This window comes from Panthera uncia, chromosome E1 (genome assembly GCF_023721935.1).
Source record: "Panthera uncia isolate 11264 chromosome E1, Puncia_PCG_1.0, whole genome shotgun sequence".
NCBI classification, from domain to species: domain Eukaryota; kingdom Metazoa; phylum Chordata; class Mammalia; order Carnivora; family Felidae; genus Panthera; species Panthera uncia.
The window spans coordinates 30,768,021-30,780,804 of NC_064814.1; the positions used below are offsets into that span (position 1 = coordinate 30,768,021).

Consider the following 12,784-nt stretch of genomic DNA (forward strand, 5'->3'; position numbering starts at 1 on the left):
AGTCTTAAACTGCCCCAGATCCGCAGCGCTTTGGAAGCAGCGGTAGAAAAAGGATGCCTGCGCAGAACAGAGGCCTGAAACTTTTAATAGTTTCTTCCAGGCCTCAGGATGTCCTGATGAGGTATTAGAGGAAGTAATTCAGGAAGAAAAGGACAAATAACCACCTCGGTCTGGAGGCCGACCCGAGGGCTGGCCATTCCAGCACGGAAAGGGCAAGCGTGGCCCTGCAGTGATCCCCGCCCCCACTCTGGGTAGCCCACCCACCCGCCTCCACACGCACAGAGCCACAGGGGCTCTGACCCTTGTAAATAACAGACGAGTAAATTTCTTGTTTGCTTCCGGGCAAATGTAAACCACACAGCGCCCCGCCGCACGGGGGTGAAATCATTAACTTTTCCTCACTGTCAGAAGGGTGCTCGCTACAAATGAGAAGTCATTTCCTCAACCTGGAGGCCCTTCCCAGGGATCCGGCCCCCTACCCTCAGATCAGGAGCCTGTCACTGCTACAGGACATCAAAGGAAAACATGTAGCCGGCCAGAACTGAACTCACCACCCCCTCTGTTTTTGTGTTTTTGTTTTTCCTTTTTCCTTTAGGGTTTGGCTTTGTCACGTTTGAGAATGAAGATGTTGTGGAGAAAGTCTGTGAGATCCATTTCCATGAAATCAATAATAAAATGGTAAGTTTGCAGGGGTGAGGCTACCATGCATGCGATGCCCCCCTTTCCCCCATGTACACACCTTTGTCTTGCACGCTCCTGTAGCCCACGTCATCGTGCTGGAGGGTGGGCAGGGCGGGCACCTTCTAAGACTCTGACGGCTCAGCTCTGGGAACGGCAAGAGTTGGCGAACTTTCAGCGAAGGGCCGAGGGATAAATATTTTCAGCTTTGCAGGCCACGCGGCTGACTGCCACAGCCTCTCAGGTCCACTGTTGAAACGCAAAAGCGTGTGCAGACAGTACCGCATGAATAAGGCTGTGTATCAGTAAAGCTTTGTTTATGGACACCGACACTAAAATCTCATGCAGTTCTCACGTGTCACAAAATATTTAGTTATGTGATTATATTTTCACCATTTAAAAGTACAAAACCATTCTCGACTCTTGGGCTGTACAAAAGCCCGCGGTGGGTGGGTGGGGGGGGGACCACATTTGGCCTGTACGTTATAATTTGCCAACTCGTGGCTTAGGATATGTGTTGGCTGTTTGGCGTGGCTTTTTGAGGGGGCGTATCCTGGGTCGGAAGTTTACCACCCAAATTTGTTCTCTCTTTGGGCCCTGCTGGGCAATTAACATTCTCCCTTTCTGATCAACTGGCTGGTTTTACCCTCATGAGTGCCTTCTTCCATACCTCCATTTGGCCCTTTAAAGCTTCTTTTCCTGGGAAGGCACCCTCAGCAGGGAGGAGGTGACAACCATGGCTGAGTTTGGGGAGCCTGATAGGCCTCCAAGAGGAATGGCCACCAGAGGGTGCCATACCATGTACTGAATGTGCACATTGGCTGGCTCCAAGTCTCAAATTCCTTCAAATTGAGTAGGTGGGTGCGAACCCCCCTTGTTGTTGGTTCCAGAAATCTGGGAGCTCAGCAGGTGTTTCTGGAGCCATCAGCAGGACCTTTGGAGCCAAAATATTTTGGTTGGCCAGCAAAGCCTCCAGCCCCAAGAGAAGAGGGAGGGCAAATTTGTTTCACTTGCAGCTGTGACTTTGATATTTTCTTCCTTTAGTCAAAACATTCCTTGCTTCTGAAACATGCATTCAGATATGCACTGTATATTGGTCTGATATGTGTTCGCTGACTTTAAATTCAATAATAGAGCTTTTAGTGGGGATAAGATCAAAGCAGTCTGCTTAGCATGTGGTGCTACAGGCCTGATTCAATATTTGACTTGCTAATTTTTTCCCAGGGCACTAAAATAATATTGTTCATATTGTTCCTAGCCATCGTATGCATCTGAAATGAAAACACTGGGTTTTTTTGCATACTGTAGGTTGGAGGTGTCAGCTCAGGCATTAAAATGGTACTGGGGAGATAAGTGTGTAGGAATAACACAGGACCCTTCATAGATGTTCTCTGTACCCCCTCCCCGCAAACTCGGCGCCTTCCAGTTGGTACCTCTCTCTTTTGGTAGGTTGCTACTTGCTGTTTTTAAAACTACAGAGACGGGGCTTAAAAGGAAACCTAACTCTGGTACCCAGAGGCCTCGTTTCTCCTAGTCAGGCTCACTGTTGACAGGCTCTGCCGAGGGCTGCTTGGGCAGCGGAGAGCGAAAGAGGCATCCGAGAACACTGGCAGGCACCTTCCCATCCTGCCAGGATTTAACGGCTCATCGGGAAGGCCCAGTGTAGACTGGCGAGAGACTGTGCTATGTGCTGCCTTGAATGCGTATGTGAGGCCCTTCCCTATAGATTGCTTTTGAAACAAGCCTGAAACACAAGTGAGAAAGGGATTTATTCTCCTCACTGTTCCAGTGGGGAGACTGAGGGCCGGGGGATCTGCCCCAGGGCTCCCCAGGCAGTAAAGGAGCATAGGTCTTGAGCTTACTGGCTGCCAGATGAACTACACAGATAGTTGTTTTGAGCTTGGGGGTGTGAGGACAAAGTCCCAGATGACACAGGGGGATGGTCAGAAGGTAGAGTTTCAGTCCCAGCGAGATAACCCCTGGCCTGGCTTGAAGCAGGAGATGTTTGTGGCCATTGTCCCCAGTCGTTTCGCATCTGTCACCCTCTTTTCCACCCAGCTAGAGGCTGACTGTGGTAGGTACAGGGAGTTGTGTTCATTGTGTGAGTGTTTCTGTTTTCTCTTGAATCTGGGGCTCGTACTCATTCTTTACAGGGATAAGCAAAAACGGAAGTAGATAAGAGGAGGGGGTGGGTGCGAGTGGTGAGGGTCACACACAGGCTTGGAGGTGTCCCTGCAGTTGCCCAGCCCTGCTCCACACCAGTCACCGGCTCTCAGGGGGGATTTTGAGGTGCTGGAGGAGGCTTTGATAGATCAGGAGGCCTCGCCGAGCTCCAGGGCAACGGGGCCTGTGGTGACCGCCTGGTGGGGTCTCCGGGCCTGGGAGAGGTCCGAGCATGGTGCCGCACAGGCTCGGGCTTGATAAACTTGAGCTCTTGCCACCAGCCACGTGCTAGTCGCTGAAAGGACCTCTCCAGCAAGCTGTCCTTCTCTGAAGAAGCCTGAATCCTGAATTGCTCTGGATTCCGTGATACCGGTTTCTACTCCTGAGGCCCACGGAAAAGGAAATGAATGTAAACCGTGCTATGGACAGAATTCAGATGACGGACTGGAAAGACCCTGAGAGCTCAGACTGCCAAGCAGAGACGCAGACGGTTGTTAGAAGGTCCACAGGAGTGTTTTGTCAGCCGGACTGTGTGTGACGCTGTAAAGACCCAGCTCCTGGAACCCTGGCCATCTCTGTGAATTCTGCAGGGACAGGTTACCACGCCAACCCAGAGTGTGCCTGGAGCTACCATTTTCTCATGTTCACAGATAAGAAAGGTCTCACCTCGGATGAGTCACAGAGATAGGACTTGAGTCCCCATCTGCTCCTTCTTAACCCAATACCCCTATGGCTGGCACTCAGTGGGCCCTGTGTCAGTAATTGTGGAATGAAGAAAGGATTACAAGAGGAACCATGTGACAGGGAGGCACGGCATAATTCCCAAAGCCATTTCCCATCTGGTTTGGTTGGCGAGTCTCTTGGGCATTTTTAAAAAATGAGGGCCCTTCCCTGGCATCTGAGAGCCAGCCATCGGGAAGCTGGGATCACAGGAATTTGCCCCCATTCCCGGAGAGACCCTCCCTTAAGGAGGTCACCTCCATGGTGGTGGTGGCAGGGCACGACCCTCCTGCACTGAGATCCCACAAACAGCCAACATTTTTTAGTGCTACCTACATACACACTCTGCTGAGAGCTTGCTTTAGACACCTCTTCTCTCACATGCATTCTGCTATAGGTACTGATTATTATCCCCATTTTACTGCAAGTGAGCAGTGAGGCAAAGAGAAAAGGTGAGCGATTTTCCCAGCACCAAACACCCAGCAAGTGGCGGCACCAGAGTTCAAACCCAGAGAGCTAAAGTCCAAAGCTCATATTTGCACCCAGTAGGCTAGTACCCCTTCCAGGCGTAACGGGACTTTAAAGGCCCTCTAGTTGGGTTACAGCCTTCCAAGACCCCTGACCACCCCTCCCAGTCAGCCGGGTCATAGCCCACGGGACTCCCGTGTTCTTCTAAGAGAAGGGCGAAGATGATGGGCTCACCCAGGGCCAGATTCCTGTCTGGGGTGAAGGACCAGGCTTGGGCATGAGGGGTCCCTGTCGACCACGACAGATTTCCACGCCTCTTCCCCCAGTGCCCCAGAGGCAGGTGAGCCATGGGTCTGGTGGTGGCATGGTGCGGGGGGAGGGGGGGGGGCAGCTGGCCGCCACCTGAGCTCAAGGCCCAGCCTAGGAAAGCCAAGACTCAGCCCCTTCCCCCTCTTGGCATGGATCAGAGCGAAGCGCAAACATGGCTCTTTATCAGTAAACACACACATGCACCTGCGGAGCCACCTGGTGACCCTCCGGAGAGGGCTTCCTCTCTGGCCGCTCCACCGAGCCCCAGCGAGGGTACGGCTAACAGTGCTTCCCGCCACGTGCCCCTGATTGAAGCAGCCCCCCCCCCCCCCAGCAGCAGGGACACTTGCTCGATTGGTCACCAGCCAGCACAGCCTCCCAGAGGCCTCCTGGCGAGCGCCTCAGCCGTGGGGAAGGAGGCAGGGGTTGACAGAGACCTGCTCCAGGCTTCCCTGGAGGCCCGGCTCAATCCCACCCCAGAGGGGTCAAGAGGGCCTCGCTGGGTGAGAACGTGGGGTCCAGTATGAGGGATGCAAGGGCTCCTCTTCTGACACCTGATTCAACAGCAGCACATTGGCATCTGCTGGGCACTGTAACAGCGTTTTACGCACACTTGGTCACTGTCCCGTTTTACAGAGCGGACACTAGATAGAGCTCAGGGTAGTGAAGGGACTTCCAATAACCCATGGTTCTTTTTTTTTTTTTTTTTTTTAATGTTTTTATTCATTTTTGAGAGACACAGATACAGAGCACTAACAAGGGAGGGAGTGAGAGAGAGAGAGAGAGAGGCCCAGAATCCAAAGCAGGCTCCAGGCTCCAAGCTGTCAGCACAGAGCCAGATGCGGGGCTCAAACCCACGAACCGTGAGATCATGACCTGAGCCAAAGTCGGACACTTAACCGACTAAGCCACCCAGGGGCCCCCCCCCCCCCCCCCCGAAATAGCCTGTGGTTCTAAGCTGCGGGGCTAGCATTTGAACCAGTGTTGTCCTCTGGCTCCAGCCCTGTGTCCTTCCCCCTGCCAACATAGGCAAAACCTCATTAACTGAAAAATCTGGGTTGGTTAGACTGGTGAAAATGAGGAAGAGTTATTTGCTTTGTACAAGGGTTCCTACAGGATTCCTTTAAATAGTTCTCTTCCTTGTTCCTTGAAGGTGATCTGATTTTTGAAATTTGCTGAGTAGTTTGTAACCTCAGTAGGAATACAGACCTACCGGGCCCCACCCCCAGAGCTAGTGAATCAGAATCTGCATTTTGACAAGTGCCTAGTGATGTGTGTGCACATTTAAAGTCTGAGAAGGCCCAGGCGAGGATCGCTGCTAAGGAGATAGTGTGTGTCAGAAGGAAGGGACCCGGAGTGAGGGCTGAGGCCCCTGGAGCACGGAGCTGGATGAGCCAGCCTGGCGTGGGATCCCCAGGCCAGTCTGCCACTCTCAGCACCGCCCCACACTCTCTTTGTGTGCACGGACACCAGGTCTCCCCTCCTGCACTCCTGCCACAGGAAGCTGTCCATGCCCGGGACCACCCCCCCGCCAGACCCCCGGTGCTGGCATCCCTCCCCTCTTGACAAGGGTCTTGGAACATAGATGTTTGAGGCACATCCTCTGGGGTGATGGGTTGGATCCCCCAAGTAGCATGCACATGTCCTGGTGCCCAAGACAGGACCTCCTGGGTCACTTAGAGGCACTCAGGGCTTTAGAACACGTGGACCCGAGCCTGAATCCCATATCCACCGCTGGTTGTCCTGTGACCAAGCGGACACCCCACCTGTCTGCACCTGTTTCCTCCTCTAAGAAGGGAAGGATGGCGACCACTGCCCTTTGCAGCTTATTGAAGGCCCCGTCCGGTTCCTGGCCCTGGGAGCTCTTGGACTGTTGTAGGGTCTAGAATCTGATAACCTTGAAGGAATCACCTAAAATTCCATTGGTAACTGTAAGTTTCTTCCGTTTGGCCTAAACCAAGGGCCAAAAAGCTTTGTAAAGGTCCAGGTCATATTTTAGGCTTTTGAGGCCCTAGGTCTCTGTCACAGCTACTCTGCCATCGTAGAGTAGAATGCAGCCACTGATGATATGTGAGTGGGCACAGCTGTGTTCACATAAAATGTTATTTATAAAAACAAGCAGCAGCTGGATTTGCCCTGTGGGCCATAGTTTCAGCTCCGGCCTTTACTAATGTAGCTCAGAGCAGGTAAAGTCTGCTTATCTCAAAGGGGCCAAGGAAGGGCTTTTAGCCAAGAAGTCACCCTGGTCCACTAGCCCAAAGCAGAGGGTCAGAGGTGCCCCAAACAGATGCTGGGGTTTGGGATAGTAGCCTACAGAAAGCATCAGTGCCTTCATTCTTAGGGGGACCCCAAGCACTGAATAGGTGGGGAGTAGAGGAACAGTCAGAACAGGGTTCTGTCAATCCATGAGGCCTTTCCAGAAGAAAGTGCCACAAATCCCCCACTGCTGAATGCCCCACAGTACAGTTCACTACTCATTGCTAGACTTTGTGACCTTGGGCCAGTTACTCGTGGTCTGTGTTTTGATCCCGCCTCGGTAAGACCGGGATGGCACCCCCCTCCGGAGATTGCTGGGCTTTGTGACTGGGCTTTATCGGCCGTAGCATGCTCTTATCAACCCAGTAGGCCTCATCATCACTATCATTGTTCTTAGAATCATAGTACTGAACAAACGTATAATCATAAAGTAAGGTGGTCCCAGACAGAGGTGCAGACCTGGGCAGGGAGGAGGGTGTGAGGCAGGTACTCGCCTTGCCTTGGCTGGGAGGCGGTCCTGAAGAGAGAAGGTGTACATCCTGCAGAAGAGAAGGGGCCACTGCAGGGATTTCTTAGGTCCCAGGGAGGCCCACTCAGGCCCTTCTGCTGAATCTTCCGTTGGGGGAGGTTCCGAAAACCCCACTTCAAAAACAAAGCCTGGCGAGCTCTCACGCCTGCCACCTTCAGCCCAGGGCACACTTGGGGTGGGCAAGAGGACCAGAGAGCAGGACAGTCCTGGCTGGGCCTCTCGGGGTGTAGTGCCGGGCCAGGTGGTCCACAGAAGCCAGCTAGGGTTGGCCTGGGGGCGCTGCCACCTGGATGGGGTGTCCCGGTGAGTGGGCACCCATCCCCTCCCTGAGGCCACTCCTCCTCGGCCCCGAAGACTGCCGCCACAGAGCTGATCGGGAACCAGCCCCAGAGTGGGGGGCGGGGCGGGTAATGTGGGTGGAATTAACTAGGCTTGTGTGTTCACCACCCTATTGGCCGCATCCTCCTCACTCGTAAGCTAATTTTAGCCATCCATTCTGCTTCTGCTACCATTTATAAAATGAGAATGTCAAATGCAATATTAAACAAGCAGGATGAAGGCAAAAACAGGAAATGCCAGAGAGCCACTTAATAAATGAACCTCGTGTTTACGAGCGAGAGGGAGGTCCTGTGCCCCCCCACCCCCACATCACGCAAGCACATGTTTGTGTACCGGCTCTGTCCCTGCGGGTGGAGGGGTTTGCCTGTTGAGGGAGGAGAGGGTGGGGAGGCCGGGGTGGTAAATGTTTGCTGCTCTTCAGGCAGAAGCAATTGGGCCTGCGGGGAGGTGGCCTCCCAGTCACCCAAGTTCTGGCTCCTTCACCCGTCGTCTGGGAAGGTCACTGCAGGGGGCCTGGGGAGGGTGGGGTCCTTCTGCCTCTCTTGGTGGCCCAGCCCCTCTGGACTTTCCCACGTGTGCTGCTCTCTGCACACCATCCACAGCGTGTGGGGTCAGCAGGGGGCATGGAGACCACTGGGAAAAGCTGTTTCCCTTTCCCTGCACCCCTTCTCTGGGGCCTGCTCTTCCTTTCACTTCACCCAGCTGCTCTGCCCAACTTCCCAGGCAGGTGCAAGCTAATGCTCAGCCACCCCTCCCTCTCTCTCTCTCTCTCTCTCTCTCTCTCTCTCTCTCTCTCAAATAGAGAAATTAGGGTCGCCTGGGTGGCTCAGTCGGTTAAGCATCCAACTTCGGCTCAGGTCATGATCTCACAGTTTGTGAGTTCGAGCCCCACATCGGGCTCTGTGCTGACAGCTCAGCCTGAAGCCTGCTTTGGATTCTGTGTCTCCTTCTCTCTCTGTCCCTCCCCTGCTCACACCCTCTCTCTCTCTCTCTCTCTCTCTCTCTCTCTCTCTCTCTCTCGGTCTCTCAAGAATAAACATTAAGAAAAAAAAATTTTTTTGAATCCTATAAATATAGAAATTAAGGCTTTTGCAGGGTCTCTGGCAACGCCCCCCAAGGGCTGGGGGCGCGCAGCCAGCCTCGCAGCTGCCTTTGGGCACCTGCTGGAGGCAGAGGTGTCTTGTCACTTTGAAATGCCCTTGCAGGTTCCCAGAAATAAAAACAACAGCTGCTGCTGCCACCATCAGCTTTTTCCCCAAATAGTGCAGTCTGTGAAGCGCCTTTTGCGCACCTTGCTGACGAAAGCAGGAAGACCGGGCCCTACCTGGCCAGTAGGGGGGCGGGGGGGGGGGGAGGTGGGGAGAAAATCGAGGGCGGGGTGCCAAGAGCCTGCCGGGCTGGGGGGCGACGGCCACTTTCTGCCTCTCTGCTCCCTGGGCTTTGCGACTTCAGCACAGATGTGAACTGGCTTTATCACCTTCAGAGATGCTCACCTAGGCTCCCGTGGCGGAGATTAAGGCATGCCCCAACCTTGATCCGGCGCCAACACTTACAGGATTAGCTGCTTTAATTTCTTCGCTCACTGCAGCCCTGTGGGGCAGTGGGCACTACTGTTACTCTGTTTTATAGATGAGAAAATTGAGGCACAGAGATGTCAGGCAGCTGGTTCCTGCTCAGAGCTCGCGAACAGGGCAGAGATTTAGAGCCAGGAACCTTAGCCTCTAAACTAGACTGGTGGAAAGGACAGACCCCCCCCCTCAGGTCCAGATGGAGCGGAGGCTGCAGTCACAGGGGTGTGTGTCCCCGAGGGTGCTGGGGCCCCGCTCCTCTCCCTGCCCAGACTCTGAGCCCTTGTGAGCCACATCCTACTGAATTCATTTCTGTGTCCACCCCCGGCCCCTGCCTGCTAAATGGGAGGTGTTAATAGTATTGGTTTATAACCTCCTTCACTTTGTCATCGCTGAGTTTAATAAAACAGAGGAAACAGTGGATGAAATTAATTCTGGAACAAGGACGGGGGTTGGCCTTGTAGAAGGAATCGCGTGCAAACGGGCCTTGAAGGCTGGCTAGAGGGTGGTAGGGAAGGGCTGTGCGGGCAGGGCCTGGGTAGCCGGTGGCCCAGAGGTGGGGACGGGTTTGGAAGTCGGGCACCTAGGATCGAGTCGTAGCTGTGTCATTCCCAGCCTCATCACCTTGGGCAAATCCATTCCTCAGGGCCTCCGTTTCCTTTTCTGTTGTCACTTCAGGCTGATAAAGCCAGCTCAGAGGAAATGAGTTGATCAACGAGGGTACTGAGAACAGTGGGTGTTCTCTGAGAACGTGTGTGCCCTGCACTGTGCCTTGTATGTGTTACGTGTTCCTGTCACTTTGTGTGCATGCTGTACGTGAGATGATGTGTGTATACACACACGTGCACGCTCACGAGGATCTCGTGGCCGGGCTGAGCATATAAAGAGTGCTCCGTAAACAATGTGTTCCTTCCTCCCTACAGTAATCCTGCTGACTGACCGGGGAGATAAGAGTCCAGATCTCATGTCCTGTGGGCCTCTCAGGGCTTCTCACAAATGGGTCTGGGTCGTTCATAGCAAGCGTGTGCCCTTTGTAAGGTGGATGTTTCTGCCCGAGGCTTTTACCCGTCTAAGCTGGCACGTCCGTCTGGTTTGCACAGTAGGCCCTTTCATGAGGGTCTCTTGGCAGGAGGACCCTCTTCCGGTAGGGCAAGACAAGTCATCCTGTACATATGGGTTCTCTGGTACTTGGCCACAGGCTGGGCCCCGTCTACAAGGACAGTGCCTGATGGAGATGTCTGGGAGGGGGAAGCGAGGGGACAGAACATAGAACTCGCTTGCTGCTACCGGAAGTGCCCAGCTGAGAGGCTTCCCTGAGTCCGCTGGGGGGCGGGGGGGGGGGGTGGCGGGGTGGTAGGCATGGCAGGATAGAGAAGCACCCTCCCCTTGCTGGAGTCACAGGCGGGGTCTTCCCAGGGCAGCCGCCAGGATCTCTGGGTGTGACTGCTGCACTTCCCATGATGGTGTCTCGGGCCTCGTCCTCATCCAGCCACACGCTCCTGCCGGTCATGACTCCATTCTGCCTCTAGCCATGGACGAGTACAGCGGCTGGAGGGAATGGGAACCCTGGAGCAGACAAGGCAGCCTGACTCTCTGAAGGTCACTCAGAGGGAGATGCCCAGTGGGTCCATCTCGAGCTCCACACTGAGGAGGACCATGGCCCTGCCTGCCCTCCCAAGCCCTCCCCGCCTCCTCACTGGGCCCTTTCTATGCTTGTCGCTCGCACCTTGCTACACCATCAGCCTCCTTCCACAACTCATTCGGCAGCTGCCTTGAGCAGGGCCAGCTTCCTGAATATGAGGCCTGAGCAGCTACGAGACCCTGTGTCCAGAAGGGCCTTGCCGGTTTCACTACTGCCACCACCAGCTCCTGTAATGATTGAACAAAGGGCCTCTCCTCTTCATTTCCTAGTGACCTGAACAGTTTCTAGCACATTCCATCGCTGCCATGCTCTTGAGGCTAACTCCTGGTACGGTGCAGAGGGCAGGACAGTAGAGACTCTGTTCTTCGCCTGAGTCTCTCACCTTGTGTCTTCTTTGTTCTGTAGTTTCCTTGAGAGCAGCACCCCCCCCACCCCGAATCTTGGTTATGAACCTATAGAAGCCCCATGAAAGGTCTTGCCCTCCTACACTCTCCAGAAAGGCTTCTGACTGGCAGAGAGGTCAACAGAGAACAGTGGGTAGGACAGAGAAAGCCTGGCCATGGGACAGCACAGGCCATGCGCCGAACCGTGTGTGGTCTCTGGGGGTACAGCTCAGTCCTCCGGCCTCACCAGAGAGAGCTGGGCTCCAGGCAGGACCCCAGATCTTTACACTGGAGTGACATCCCCCCTGCCCTGTGCTTCCCTGGAACACGCTTGGGGCCTATCTCCCAGAAGAGGTGGTCAGCTTGGGGCTTCGGAGAAGCAGCGTCGGGCTGGAATCCTCTGGAACCTGACTGGAGAGGTGCAGCCTGAGTTGGAGGAGAAGCTGGCAGGTCAGGCCCCTGTCTTTCAGGAAGTTCCACAGAAGGTGCTGCGCACGGGTACCACCACCCCCTCCCCCGCCAAGCACTCACCCGCCCGGAAGGCCTGCCCTTTGTTCCCTTCCCTTCCACCGACCACACAGTCAGTCCAGGTTGGTCTCTCTGGACACTAGTGAATTTTATCCTCTGACACGGGCTCCTCTCCCCCTGGAGGAGTACATCGTTTCTGACGTGCCCAGTTTGGGGTGAGAAGTGAAGCTGCAAACACTAGCCTCCAGGCCACACAGGGTTGCCTTGTCCTGGGTAGTAAATCAAGGCCACAGCCACAGGGCTCGGGTTTCCCCAGACCAAGGCCCCCGGCTGGTTTCCCTCCCAGCCCCAGGGCCATGTGCTGACTGGGGCTATGTATGTAGAAACCAGGGAAAAAACAAAAACCTTTTCACTTCCCAGACCTTGGCATCGTCCTCAGACTGCCAGCCTCTTCCAAAAGGTGCCCGGCAGGGAGCTTGCCTCAGCAAGGGCTGCAGGCCAGTTGGGCGAGGCGGCCACTCAGAGTAGCTACAGGGAAGCCGTCCCCACGAAAGCCCCACTACCTTCTTCAAAAGCCGATGCTAAGTGGTCCCCCTGAGGAGAGGGTGTGGCATGGGACCAGCTCCCTGGGCATGGGCCATGGCATCAGGCGGACCTGGCTTCCAACCCGGCCTTACCACACGTGGTCTGGGTCTGCAACCACAGCTGAGGTGTCTAAGGTCCCTGGACCTCAGCTTCCTGTTCTGTAAGATGCATTTCTACCTATAAAGGACATCATGGGGTCCCCGGACAGAATAAGACCATGGAAGTTATATTAGATAGAAGCATCGTGTCCATGTGTCCGTCCTGAGGTGGGTAACTGTACCATGGTTATGTAAAAACATAGGTTTACGTTTAGGAAATGCATATCATCACGTACACACTTGACTCTCGTAAGGTTCAGGGAAAGACATTCACAGGTATAGATGTGGGTAGAGACACGCCTACAACTGTCCTTTGTACTGTCCTCGCACTTCTTCTGCGAGTGCGAAATTATTTCTACATAGAGTTAGAAACAGACCTCCTTGCTGTGTTGGGCCCCGATGGGCAGAGGCGCCCCACCTCGGCAAGCAGCCGGCACAGAACGTCAGAAACCACACACGCAGGCCCACGTCCGGCCTCTGATTCATCCTCTAGAGGAACATGCCGCTGCCCTAACTGTCCTGCCGCTGCCCTAACTGTCCTGTCGTTAAAGGGTCCAGCTAGATCAGCTAAATCACTC

At 54.5% G+C, this 12,784-nt stretch overlaps 1 protein-coding gene across 4 annotated transcripts in view; it reads left to right on the plus strand.

The window, feature by feature from the left end:
- Nucleotides 1-12,784, plus strand: part of MSI2 (musashi RNA binding protein 2) — a 393,577-nt gene that overhangs the window by 313,781 nt on the left and 67,012 nt on the right. For all 4 annotated transcript variants that reach the window (XM_049636499.1, XM_049636498.1, XM_049636500.1 and 1 more), the window contains exon 8: nt 596-678. In XM_049636499.1, the coding sequence (XP_049492456.1) occupies nt 596-678 (83 nt within the window). The remainder of the gene's footprint in view (nt 1-595; nt 679-12,784) is intronic.